General features: G+C 37.7%; 1 protein-coding gene across 1 annotated transcript in view; it reads right to left on the bottom strand.

The window, feature by feature from the left end:
- CCDC178 (coiled-coil domain containing 178) overlaps nt 1-13,964 on the bottom strand; it is a 410,587-nt gene that overhangs the window by 30,112 nt on the left and 366,511 nt on the right. The window contains exon 20 of the mRNA XM_024984506.2: nt 11,760-11,894. Coding sequence (XP_024840274.1) covers nt 11,760-11,894 — 135 coding nt within the window. The remainder of the gene's footprint in view (nt 1-11,759; nt 11,895-13,964) is intronic.

The raw sequence follows: 13,964 nt of genomic DNA, 5'->3' as shown, positions 1-13,964 counted from the left end.
TTTTCTGGAACTCTCTTTCTTTTTGATAATCCAACAGATGTTGGCAATTTGATCTCTGGTTCCTCTGCCTTTTCCAAATCCATCGTGAACATCTGGAAGTTCACCGTTCATGTACTGTTGATGCCTGGCTTGGAGAATTTTGAGCTACACTTTGCTAGCATGTGAGATGAGTGAAATTGTGTGGTAGTTTGAGCATTCTTTGGCATTGCCTTTCTTCAGGATTGGAATGAAAATTGACCTTTTCCAGTCCAGTGGCCCTTGCTGAGTTTTCCAAATTTGCTGGCATATTGAGTGTAGCACTTTCACAACATCATCCACAGCATCATCTATTAGGATTTGAAATAGCTCAACTGGGATTCCATCACCTCCACTAGCTTTGTTCGTAGTGATGCTTCCTAAGGCCCACTGGACTTCACATTCCAGGATGTCTGGCTCTAGGTGAGTGATCACACCATCGCAGTTATCTGGGTGATGAAAATCTTTTTTTGTATAGTTCTTCTGTGTATTCTTGTCATCTCTTCTTAATATCTTCTGCTTCTGTTAGTTCCATACCATTTCCATCCTTTATTGTGCCCATCTTTGCATGAAATGTTCCCTTGGTATCCCTAATTTTCTTGAAGAGATCTCTAGTCCTTCCCATTCTATCATTTCCCTCTATTTCTTTGCACTGATCACTGAGGAAGGCTTTCTTATCTCTCCTTGCTATTCTTTGGAACTCTGCATTCAAATGGGTATATCTTCCCTTTTTTCCTTTGCCCTTCGTGTCTCGTCTTTTCTCAGCTATTTGTAAGGCCTTCTCAGACAACCATTTTGCCTTTTTGCATTTCTTTTTCTTGGGTATGGTCTTGATCTCTACCTCCTATACAATGTCATGAACCTCTGTCCATAATTCATCAGGCACTCTGTCAATCAGATCTAGTCCCTTATATCTATTTGTCACTTCCACTGTATAATCGTAAGGGATTTAATTTAGGTCATACCTGAATGGTCTAGTGGTTTTCCCTACTTTCTTTAAGTCTGAATTTGGCAATAAGGAGTTCATGATATCTGAGCCACAGTCAGTTCCTGGTCTTGTTTTTGCTGACTGTATAGAGTTTCTCCATCTTTGGCTGTAAAGAATATAATCAATCTGATTTTGGTATTGACCATCTGGTGATGTCCGTGTGTAGAGTCTTCTCTTGTGTTGTTGGAAGAGGGTGTTTGCTATGACCAGTGCATTCTCTTGGCGAAACTCTATTAGCCTTTGACCTGTTTTGTTTTGTAGTTCAAGGCCAAATCTTCCTGTTACTCCAGGTATCTCTACTTCCTACTTTTGCATTCCAGTCCCCTATAATGGAAAGGATATCTTTTTTGGGTGTTCATTCTAGAAGGTCTTATAGGTCTTCACAGAGCCATTCAGCTTCAGCTTCTTCAGCATTACTGGTCAGGGAATAGACTTGGATTACTGTGATATTGAATGGTTTGCCTTGGAAATGAACAGAGATCATTGTGTCATTTTTGAGATTGCATCCAAGTACTGTGTTTCAGACTCTTTTGTTGACTATGATGGCTACTCCATTTCTTCTAAGGGACTCTTGCCCACAGTAGTAGGTATAATGGTCATCTGAGTTAAATTCACCCATTCCAGTCCATTTTAGTTCTCTGATTCCTAAAATGTTGATGTTCACTCTTGCCATCTCCTGTTTGACCACTTCTGATTTGCCTTGATTCATGGACCTAACATTCCAGGTTCCTATGCAATATTGCTCTAAAGCGTTGGACTTTACTTCAATTACCAGTCACATCCACAATGGGTGTTGTTTTTCTTTGGTCCATCTCTTCATTCTTTCTGGAGTTATTTCTCCATTGATCTCCAGTAGCATATTGGGCACCTACCGACCTGGGGAGTTGATCTTTCAGTGTCCTATCTTCTTGCCTTTGCATACTGTTCATGGGGTTCTCAAGGCAAGAATACTGAAGTGCAGCAGGCTATTGCTGACCCACGCCTCCGTCGGAGACTATTGGACTCTCACGGGCAAGTCTGGGTCAGCCTCTTAAGGGGTCACTGTTTCTTTCTCCTGGTTCCTGGTTTGCACAAGTTTTAGTTTATGCCCTCCAAGAATCTGTTTCCCAGTCTTGTGTAAATTTTATTGGCTTTATGGTGGGTTTAATGGCCACCTCCTCCAAGAGGGCTTATGCCATACCCATGTCTACTGCACTCAGAGCCCCTGCCCCTGCAGCAGTCCACTGCTGACCCACACCTCTGCAGGAGACAATCAAACAGAATTCTGGCTCAGTCTCTGTGGGGTCTCTAGGTCCTGGTGTGCACAGGGTTTGTTTGAGCACTCTGAGTGTCTCTGGACATTTTGACTTATTACTTGTGTAAATAATAGCTCAAAACAGTTTAAAGGGTAACCATTTTTATTTGTTGAATCTCTCTCTCCATGTTGAACTGGAAATATCGACTTAATTGCTTGAATGTCAGAGTTTGTTTTAGGGTAGGTGGGTCGGTGAGTTGTTTGCTCATTTGGTGGTATCACCTGAGATGTGAAAAACGTATAAACAGCATATGCCCAAGGGTGGCTGTGAGAACTGGATGAGATGATGTATGCAACATGCTCTGTACACAGTCAGCAGTTTACAACTTTAACTCACTTTCTTCTTTTTTGTCCCTGATACTGCTGTAAGGTGATTCCAAAAATGCAACTGTTTCAGTACCTCTCCTGTCATTTCATATGCCCTTTACCTATTTTAATTTTTTGTTAGTACACAGCTTCACTATAACTTTAATCTGTCTTGTTTTCCCCATTGAAATGTAAGTTCATAAGGATAATAAATTTTATCTGTTTTGCTGTTATTGTATCTTTGTTAATGAAAATATTTTTAGTTTTTGGTAGTCAAACTTAACAATATTTTTCTCAGTGCTTTTCTTCCATCATTGTATCTTTGTTAATGAAAATATTTTTAGTTTTTGGTAGTCAAACTTAACAATATTTTTCTCAGTGCTTTTCTTCCATCATTTAAGAAGGCCTCTTTTTTTTTTTTTTTTTTTAGGAAATAACTTTTTATTTTATATTAGAGCATAGTTGATTACCAGTGTTGTGTGATTCAGTTATACATAAACATGTATCTATTTTCAAATTATTTTCTCATTTAGGTTGTTACATGCTACTGAGCAGAGATCCTTGTGCTACACAGTAGGCCCTTGTTGGTTATCCACTGAAACACAGCAGTGTGTACATGCCATATCCAAAGTCCCTAACTATCCCTTCCCCCCATAACCACACATTTGTTCTCTAGAGAAGAAGGCCTTTGTTGCTTCAATACTACTCAGTAGCCTGTATTTTAAAAAAGATACTATAAAATTTCTAATGCTTATTCTAAAATTTATATAAACATATATTTTATGTTTATATAATGCACTATTTTACTTTATCCCTCAGATATTTATCTATTTTACTTTATCCCTCAGGTATTTACTTTCATCCCTCAGATAGCTGAGAAGTGAATAATCCACCCTCATCTTATACAATTTGAAATCCTACTTTTATTACATTCTAAATTTCTAATAATCCTGGGGCATTCCTGGATGCTCTATTTCAGGTCATAGCCTCAGGCTTGCTGCCTGTTTTGTAAATTAAATTTTATTGGAACACAGTTCCATCTATTCATATACTATCTTCTAAGCCTTCTTTCCTGCTACACGGATTGAGTAATTGCAACAAAGACTGAATGTCCTGCAAAGCTTATAATATTTACTAACTGATCCTTGAAAGAAAAAGTTTACCAATTGCTCTTCTGTTTTATAGAGCTTTTGATCTACTTCTAAATCAATGTTATGCTGTTTAATTCAATTGACACAGCTTTTTAAAAATATATGTTGCTATCCAAAGACATAAATTCCTGACTTCAGCAATAATTATTCTTTAAAAAAATAGTCAGAGCTATTTTTGTAGATTTTTATCTTCCAATGGCATTTAGAATCACTTTCTCAAGCTTCACTAAAAAATCTTGTCTTGATTTCAAGTATGACTGTACTGAATTTACAGATTTTTCAAATGTGAAATTTTCTTTTAAAATTGGCATTTTCCCAATATGTATAATATTCTTACCCATGAAAATAATACGTATTTAATTTTTTAGTTAAGTCTTTGCTTATATCTTTTCAGGATTGCTTAGACGCTTTCTCTAACAGATTTAAGCAAACTTTTTGTTAGGGCTTCCCATATGTATCAGTGGTAAGACTCCACTTGCTAATGTAGGAGACACCAGAGACATGGATTCGATCCCTGGGTGGGGAAGATCTCTGGAGAAGGGAATGGCATCCCCCTCCAGTATTCTTAACTGGGAAATTCCATACAGAGGAGCCTGGCGGGCTACGGTCCACAGGGTTGCAGAGATTCAGACAGGACTGAGCACACATTCTTGAGTGCTTAGCCAGGTTTATTCTTAGGAACGCTAAACCTCAGGCTGCCATTTTAAAGAACTGTCTTATTAACTCTAATGCATTTCTGGTTGATTCTCTTAGGTTTTCTAAGAGAAACACCATATTATCAGATCATAATGATAGTTTTGACCTTTTCCCACACAGTGTACCTCCTATTTTTCTTGACTTACTACTAACGCTTCAGAGCAGTGATGCACAATAATGATGATAGCCAGGAATCATTACTTTTTTCCTGAGTTAAATGAGATGCTTCCAGTAATGTATCACTTAGTACATTTTACTACGAGAATTTTATTATAAATTCTTTTTGTGACTTTTATTAGAGTAAGTACATGTTGCCTTGATATTAAGTGTTTTCAGCATATATTTAGTAATATAATATTTAAAAATATAAAATATATAATATATCTCTTTTAACGTGTTGTTAAATTAAATTACAGTAACATGAGGATGAGATGGCTGGATGGCATTACCGACTCGATGGACATGAGTTTGAGTAAACTCCGGGAGTTGGTGATGGACAGGGAGGCCTGGCGTGCTGTGATTCATGGGGTCACAAAGAGTCGGACACGACTGAGTGACTGAACTGAACTGAACTGAACATGAGGGCAGGAGGAGAAGGGGACGACAGAGGTTGAGATGGTTGGATGGCATCACCGATTCAATGGACATGGGTTTGGGTGGACTCTGGGAGTTGGTGACGGACAGGGAGGCCTGGGGTGCTGCGGTTCATGGGGTCACAAAGAGTTGGACATGATTGAGTGACTGAACTGAACTGAACTCATTTTCTAAAGTTGAATTTCTCTGTAGTTGAACCAAAATTTACAGGTTTTGTTATGTGAAACCGTCATTTTCTTTTAATTTTATAAAGTTCAAGGAGATGTGCTAATATTGTCTACTGTGACTGCAAATCTTTTGAGTTTTCTCTGGCTTTCAGTCAGTTCTTACATTATATATTCTGAACTTATTTTGTCATGTGCATTATGTTCATTGTTGTGTGCCTTAATAAGTTATATTTATCTTCTATCAATGTGAAATATCCATGTTTTAGTGTTCAAATTCTTTTTGCTTTTAAGTCTCTCTCTCTTTTTTTAAATTGTGTTTATGTGCTCAGTCCTCTCCAACTCTTTGTGACTCCATAGACAGTAGCATGCCAGCTTCCTCTGTCTATGGAATTTTTAGGCAAAGATACTGGACTGGGTTGCCATTTCCTTCTCAAGGGGATCTTCCAAACCTAGGAAATGAACCCTTGTGTCTTATGTCTCTGGCATTGGTAGGCAGATTCTTTATCATTAGCACCACCTGGGAAGCTCCTATTTAAATTAGAACGTCATATTTTTTTTTTTCTAAGCTCTTCATTCCATTTCTATTTGTCTGAAGTACATAACTTCTAAATGAGATGGATTTTGCTTTTATGACCAATCTGTAAACCTGTTACTTTAAACTGTGTAATGAAATCATTTAGCTATTATGGTTACTAATATGTTTGGGCTTATTTTGTTCATTATTATATTCTGTCTTCTTTCATGCATTTTGAATTATTCAACCTTTTACGACACTTTGTTTCTCTAGTAGTTTGGGAGGGACAAATCTCATTTCTAGAACTTCTAGTAGATAGTCTTACTACTGGCAACTATATTTTAATATCTTCTACTTCTATCTAGAGTTAATCAGTAAAGATTAGCAATTTAATGTTATTCCTCAATCATATCTCTAAATGAATTTATTTTAAAAATCCAAATTTCTATAATTTCCTTTGTCTTTAAAGAGATCACATAGCTTCAGAGATTTTCTTTTATATCACATTATTAAGTAATTTTAGATTTCTACCCTGTATTTTTTTTTTTTTCTGACTTCTTTTCATTGGTACAGTTCTTTTTCAGAAACAGGAAATTGGGTTGTCCCTATATGTATTGTGTGTGTTTTTGTGTGTGCATTCATGAATGTGTGTATGTGAAATGATTAAACATCTTACTTTCATGCCATCAAAATTTCTGGCAAAGCACCTCAAGAATGCTTCTTTTTATTAACTACACAACTGTAGGCACCAAGAACTGAAAAAGAACCTGTGAGGTTATCACATTCAGTCTTAATAAACTAGTTCATTTAATAATAAATTCACTCAGTAAAGATTTTTGAGTACTTACTATGTTTTGAGAATTATAGTTGGTGCCAGGATATGCTTTCCAACTGAGGAGGCTGACATTCTAGTGGGTAGAGATATGGACACACAAACAGATGTTGTGTAAGGGGGTCAGGAGAGCTTTCCAGGAGGAGCCCTGGGAGGAGGTGCTCTCTGGCTGCCTCTTAGAACATTTGCTTTCTCTCTGCCACTGCAGGAACTTCTGCTTGAGTATCAGCACCGCAGGTTTGGACAGCATCACTTGTTAGAAAAATGTATTCCTACTGGGCCCAAACCCATCTTCCAGACTCTGCAACCATTGGTCCAGATGTTGCCCTCTGGAGCTCTTCAACATATTCACACATAGACCTTCATCTAGAGGTCATTTAGATGTTTGCCATGCTGAAGTCTTCTATATTTAATGCATTCTAAATTTTACTTCTTTCTCATCTCTCTTAAATTGGTATTGGCAGGTGGATTCTAGTGCCACCTGGGAAGCCCCCTTTTAAAAGAGAACATCTTATTCTTTTTTTGAAGCTCTTCATTCTGTTTCTGTCGGTCTGAAGTACATATCTTCTAAATAAGATGGATTTTGCTTCTATGACCAATCTGTAAACATGTTAAACTGTGTAACTGATTCACTCTCAAGTGAATCAATATGACCTATAAACTAAACTTTCCAAACCTGTATAAAATACTGCAGAAGTACTCAACTTTTGAAAAAGAGCAATGAGAATTATTATATCCTGTAACCAAATGAAACACCTGTGCTTTATAGCCTAAGATCACATCACCATGGTGTAGCTATATCACATTCTTTCACTTAAACGATGAGTCTACGATGAGTCTTTTTTTCCAAATAAGTTACCAAAGAGATATAAAATATCACAGCATTGTTGCTGCTCAGTCATTAAGTCGTGTCTGACTCTTTGTGACCCCATGGAGTGTAGCACGCCAGGCTTGCTACAATATGTTAGTGTGATCACAGAATTAAATACATTAAAAGTAAAAAGAGAAAAATAATGATGTTAAAATGAAATCACAGTACGTACTTTATATGGGCTTATATGTGATGTTAGGACTGTATACTGCATATGGTCGGAGTTAAGATGTCTTACTTGCTGGCTAGAGCTGAATTATGGCGTTGGCTCTAAATTTGTAGTAGCTCGCTTTGGCTCATATTAAAATTGTGGTAAACTAAAATCCCTATATGCACATTGATATAAGTGGCTTCAATGTTAAATATGCAGATTCTTCATTCCAGATATAGTTCATTTTATCAGTTCCTGCTTGATCATGTAATTCAAAAGCTTATCAGCCCACCTGGGTTTCTGCCATCTGCAAGAGCTGCCAATTATGCATTTTGATGGTCTTGCAAGGAACTGCTCCAACCTCAAGGATGAAACAAAGTTGCCCTTTTCTGTTCAACAGGTATTTTGAATTACTATTCCTCAGTATCAGTTACACATACAGTTTACTTTTCAGAAGGTTCATCAGATGATTTTCTTGTCAAATAGTTCACTAATGCCTTATGGCATGATTACAATACTACTTTCAAAATATAAATCATTAGAGTGCCCAACATGGATACACTACTAAATCACAAAAACAGAGAGCAATGACATCCGGTCTGTTAAGCAATTTTTAGCCATGTTGAGTCAAAGTGTAGAGACTGACTCACTCTGCAAACATCCAGTCACTCTACCATGTATTTCTTTTACTTTTCTTTTCTAGTTAATTTTTATTGAAGTATAGTTGATTTACAATGTCATGTCTTTCTTTTTAAAAACTGGATATAGTAAGTGAAAAGGGCTTTCCAGGTGGCTCAGTGGTAAAGAATCCACCTGTCAATGCAAGAGATATGAGTTCAATCCCTGGGTTGGGAAGACCCCCTGGAGTAGGAAATGTCAACCCACTCTGGTATTCTTGCCTGGACAAGCCCACGGATAGAGAAGCCTGGTGAGCTGCCATCCTTGGGGTCTCACAGTCAGACGCGACTGAGCAATTGAGCTCACATGACAGGTGAAAACAAGATGGGCGTGGAATACTTTCAGTCCCCTTGGTGGCCTTGCTACCATACACCCTTAAAAATGGAACAAGAATTGAGCTAATTTCACTGATGGTGCAAAGCCCCAAGGGAATTTAGAAGCCTCTAGGAAGGAGGGCTTACCAACAGGTAGGAAGCATTAGCTGCTGAGTATATCACTGTGTTATGGTGGTGTGCACAGAGTACAGTAGGAGATCAATGAAGGTCGAAATTAATTCATCTGGAAGAGGAAGGAGGGGAAAGAACTTGGGAAGGATTTTGCAAAGGAGATGTTTGATTTGAATCAGGTGTTCTTTAACAGGAACGGTAAGAAAGAGTATTACAGAAAAAGAAGTAGAAGAAGGAATAAATAGAAGGTGTCCTGATTAGTAGGAATTTTGGAGTGGCTAAAATTGACTGAAGGAACTTGTGTGGAGATGGAGGAAGCTGGGAAGGTTAGCAGGAGCTGGGGACTGTGTACCATGTTGAGGGGTTTGGACTTGAATTTTCCAGAGGATTGCACATGTTTCTATAGGTTTATGGCAAGATCATGAAAATGACATTTTCAAATTTTGATTAAAAGCCAAACTTGAGATTTTCTAAATGAAAGGTATCTCCAGTAGATAAGAAGAGAATCCACTATGTTATGCTCCTCAAGTTCCCCAAATACAACCCAGTCTTGCTGCTGTATCTCTAGGTATTGAGTAGTTGAGTTTTCCTCCTGACATAGTCCTATCATTTCTGTCCTTTCACTTCAGCTGGGATGTAACAAGCATAAAGATAAGTAATTTAAAATCAAGTTTGGTAAAGAAACTATTGGTGAATTTCTAATGCAAATTAGAATAAGGACTATTGAAGATTATGGATTTAGAATTCATTTTACCCATATTCAAATAATTTCTATTGACATTATCCGAGAAGGCAATGGCACCCCACTCCAGTACTCTTGCCTGGAAAATCCCATGGACGGAGGAGCCTGGTAGGCTGCAGTCCATGGGGTCGCTAGGAGTCGGACAGGAGTGAGCAACTCACTTTCACTTTTCACTTTCATGCATTGGAGAAGGAACTGGCAACCCACTCCAGTGTTCTTGCCTGGAGAATCCCAGGGACCGGGGAGCCTGCTGCGCTGCCGTCTCTGGGGTCGCATAGAGTCGGACACGACTGAAGCGACTTAGCAGCAGCAGCAGCATTGACATTATCAATGTTTCAAAATATACCATAATGCAAATTAATCACTGGTAAGACTTTTGAGAATGTTTACATTTGGGCAGAAATATACGATTTTTAAAAGACAATAATTAGAACATGCAGATTACCTTTGAATGTTTAAAAGAATGTTTATACTCAAATTAGCATATGAATTTCTATTAAACCTACACATTTTAAGCACTGCCTTTCCAAAAATTTAAATTTCTCCAATTATTTAAAATCTTTGTTGTAATCTATTATCAACAGAACTCTTATATAAAGTATATAAATAAAGCATATATATAAAGTACATATATTTGTTAAAGTACATATATTCTTTTTATGGACTTCCCTGGTGGAGGTCAGTCCAGGGTGTTCTTTGGAAGGACTGATGCTAAAGCTTAAACTCCAATGATTTGGTCACCTCACGTGAAGAGTTGACTTATTGGAAAAGACTCTGATGCTGGGAGGGACTGGGGGCAGGAGAAGGGGACGACAGAGGATGAGATGGCTGGATGGCATCACTGACTCGATGGACATGAATTCGAGTGAATTCTGGGAGTTGGTGATGGACAGGGAGGCCTGGTGTGCTGCGATTCATGGGGTCGCGAAGAGTCAGACAAGACTGAGCGACTGAACTGAACTGAACTGGTGGCTCAGAAGGTAAAGAACTTGCCTGCAGCGCAGATCTGGGTTTGAACCATGGGTTGGGAAGATCTCCTGGCAAAGGGAATGGCTACCCACTCCAGTATTTTCTCCTGGGAAATACTATGAACAGAGGAGCCTGGTGGGCTACAATCCATGGGTTGCAAAGATTTAGACAGACTGAGCAACTGACACTTTTTCAACTTTCATACTTTATATATGGGGTTGCTGCTGCTGCTGCTAAGTCACTTGAGTCATGTCCGACTCTGTGCGCAGCCCACCAGGCTCCTCCGTCCCTCGGATTCTCCAGGCAAGAATACTGGAGTGGGTTGCCATTTCCTTCTCCATTATATACGGGGTATTTGTCTATATATCTATCTATATACTACTCAGAAGGAAACAGCAAAAATAGCCACAAGTAAAAATGAAATTTTGAAATAGCTTTGCAAGAGCTTTGCAACACCCACTTGTTTAATTGCATTAAAAGCATCATGGAATGCACACATAATTAAGATATTTAGAAAAGAATTTTGTTCGGTCAGTTTCAGCATGCATTGTTAATACCTTAAGTTAATAAAAATTATGGTTTTTTATGATGTTACTTTTTAATAGAAGAGGTACTTTTATTCTTGATAGAATGGGTGGTGGATGTTTTCTTTTGGAAGGTTGTTTTATACACATAACATTTCAAATTGGAAAATATTCATTTGATAAAAATGTAAGTAGTTTTCAAATAATAGTCTTCAAACAGTTAATATGGGCTTCCAAAAGAGATCAGAGTCTTAAAATTAGGACAACTGATCCTCTACACGTTTCTACAGAGACAAAGAGTGAAATTTCACATGTATCTGGAACCACAGTTATTAATACATTCTCCTCCCCAATTGCTTATTTTTCAAATAAAGTTATCTCCAAATTGGCTTAGGAGGATAAGCCTCTTGCAAAAACAAAAGGGGAAAGAAAACAGTTAAATGGAATAATCACAAGTCTCATTTTCAAAGTAGATTTCACACAAAAGCAACACAAGGCAACTGTTGACAGTGTCTTTTAAACAGCCAAGCAGTGTCTGCAAAGCTTGAAGATTGGAAAATCTATACATATATCAAATGTATGTATAAAAATCCATCCTGAGGCCTGTGAGAGAGAAGTTCAATTTCCCTTTTCCCCCAAAGTATGCATGGTGTATATGCTAACTTACTGAATTCATCCTTCATGCAATTCCAGTTTATTAAAGAGGTTAAAAATTTATAAAACTCTGATGGGATATGGTTTTAATGCTTCATCACACTACCCATCATTTGCTTTTCAATCTAGATCAGAATGATCTTTCCCACTTCCCTGCAGTCACCTACCTGCACAACTAATATTTTCTGAATACTCTCTTGAGAGTCTGTCTGGAACTTGGCCAGCCTCATCCGGCTGTAGAAGACCACCAGCTCGAAGTGCTTCTGCCACAACTTGTGTATCCTCCTTTGCAGCTGACAGAACTACAGGGGAGAGGGAGGGGGGCAAAAACACAAGTCAGAGCGGGAGAGGAAATTAATGGCAGTGTTCAAGAAGAATGATGGAGGGAAATATAGAAAGCAGTCAATAGCCCATTCCGCACTGTATGGGCCTGACAGGAATTTCACAGTCTCTTGATTTTTCAGCCCACTCATGTGCATTCATCAGAAACCAGTCACATCTGGCCGCCAGGATGGGGGGTTAATTTTCTCTAAATGCCTCAGCAGTTTTGTTCTAGCTGAAGCAAACTCTGTGACTGCAAAGCTGATGAGTAAAATATTTCTACTTCACCCAGTTTAACTCAAAACCGATAGCCTCGGGACATATTGAACCTTTCTTTAAAAATAATCTTTTGCAGCTTCTTTGAATGGCACATCAGGTCAGGCCAAAGTTTAAAAATGCAACTTGAAGACTTTGATGGACACCGTCGACTTCTTTTTTTCTTCTCATAAAGCCTTACAATGGCTTGGCAATGTGTGCTTTAGAGCATGACAAAACTAAAGAGAATTAACTTAGCCATCAACTGCTAGGGAGAACAATAACAGGGAAGAAATTTCCAGCTAGAATTCCCCATTAATCTACCTCCCTCTGACTATGTGACATAGGAACATCTCACTGCACTCAAGTACAGTGGATGTGATGTTTACAAGCAACTTTAAATGCAGAAACTATACAGAGAAAGAAAGATTTCTCCTGTGAGGCATTCTCCATCTTTTGGAAATTTAATATAAAAACAAAAAAACACAGTAGAAGTGTTACCAAGGCAATCTACACTTGTCCTTCAACAGCTAGCATAGCTGTTGTCCTTCAACAGCTAGCATAGCATACAGAATTGCTATAATTATTTTCAAAAAAATAAGCTTCATAAAAACTAACCCCAAAAAACATATTAAAAATATTACTCATAAGTTTCTATAACTGAAAATGCTTTTATTTTTTGGTAATATGAATATCTGTTTATGTTGCTTTCTTTTTAGATGTGTTTTCCAGAACAAAGAAATAAATACCAAAATTTTCATATCAAATATTTCTTCATAAAAGAATTAAAACATCACATAAAATGGCCATTTTATGTTCTATTTATTATTCTGGGTACTGGTTACATTTAAGGGAGGCTAGCAAAACTTCATCAAGCAGGGCCCCTGTAACTTATGGAGCTTCCTGTGTGCATATTTCAATAAAACAGTTTACTTAAAAATCACCACCTTTAAAGTAGCTACATGCTGCTACCTGTGAATTCTTTATCTTTATGATCTTCATTATTCACTGAAAAAAGCCACACATAGGTATCTAGGTAAATCCACAGAAAACAAAGTCTCTATTCTTGGTAATTGGTTCATTTAAGATGAAAAAATAACCTTGTCTCTAAAGCTATTTTATCTTGGTAAATGCTGAAATACATTACTTGAGATTAGTTTCTGGGCATTTCAGATAATTTAAGCTATTGAACTAAATGGTAAATCACTTTTTGAAGAGGAAAATCTGTCAATATTAATTTTTCTGTAATATTTCAATATTTATCTAAATAAATACTTCAAGAAGTATTTATCTAGATAAATACTTCAAGAAGTATTTATTTGCCTTCAGAAGTATTTATTTGCCAAAGTATTTATTTGCCTTCAGAAGGCAAATAAAAGGAAGATGAATTCTAGAAGATTTCCTAAAAGTGAAGGCAAGTTTTTTTTCACAAGTGGACATTCTTCAATGTGTGGAAGATTTTCCAAGTGGGAGCTTACCAACCAATGTGAACTGGATGACCATGCTTCCCACACCCACATCTTAAATGAGGAGAAGCTGCTGTATACAGTAAGTCAATTGTATTCACTCTTCTGTGCTCTAGCTTAGATCAGATCAGTTCAGTCGCTCAGTCGTGTCCGACTCTTTGCGACTCCATGAATCACAGCACGCCAGGCCTCCCTGTCCCTCACCAACTCCAGGAGTTCACTCAGACTCACGTCTATCGAGTCAGGTAGCTGCAAAGGTCTTAAATTAGTACTTTAAGTAGTAACCGGAGCTACTTAAGTAGAGATGTTCTTTAAATATCAAATAAGAAA

The sequence above is a fragment of the Bos taurus genome, chromosome 24 (assembly GCF_002263795.3).
Source record: "Bos taurus isolate L1 Dominette 01449 registration number 42190680 breed Hereford chromosome 24, ARS-UCD2.0, whole genome shotgun sequence".
Taxonomy (NCBI): Eukaryota; Metazoa; Chordata; class Mammalia; order Artiodactyla; family Bovidae; genus Bos; species Bos taurus.
The sequence above is the reverse complement of the archived record's forward strand: the minus strand, read 5'-3'. Positions and strand labels throughout refer to the sequence as shown.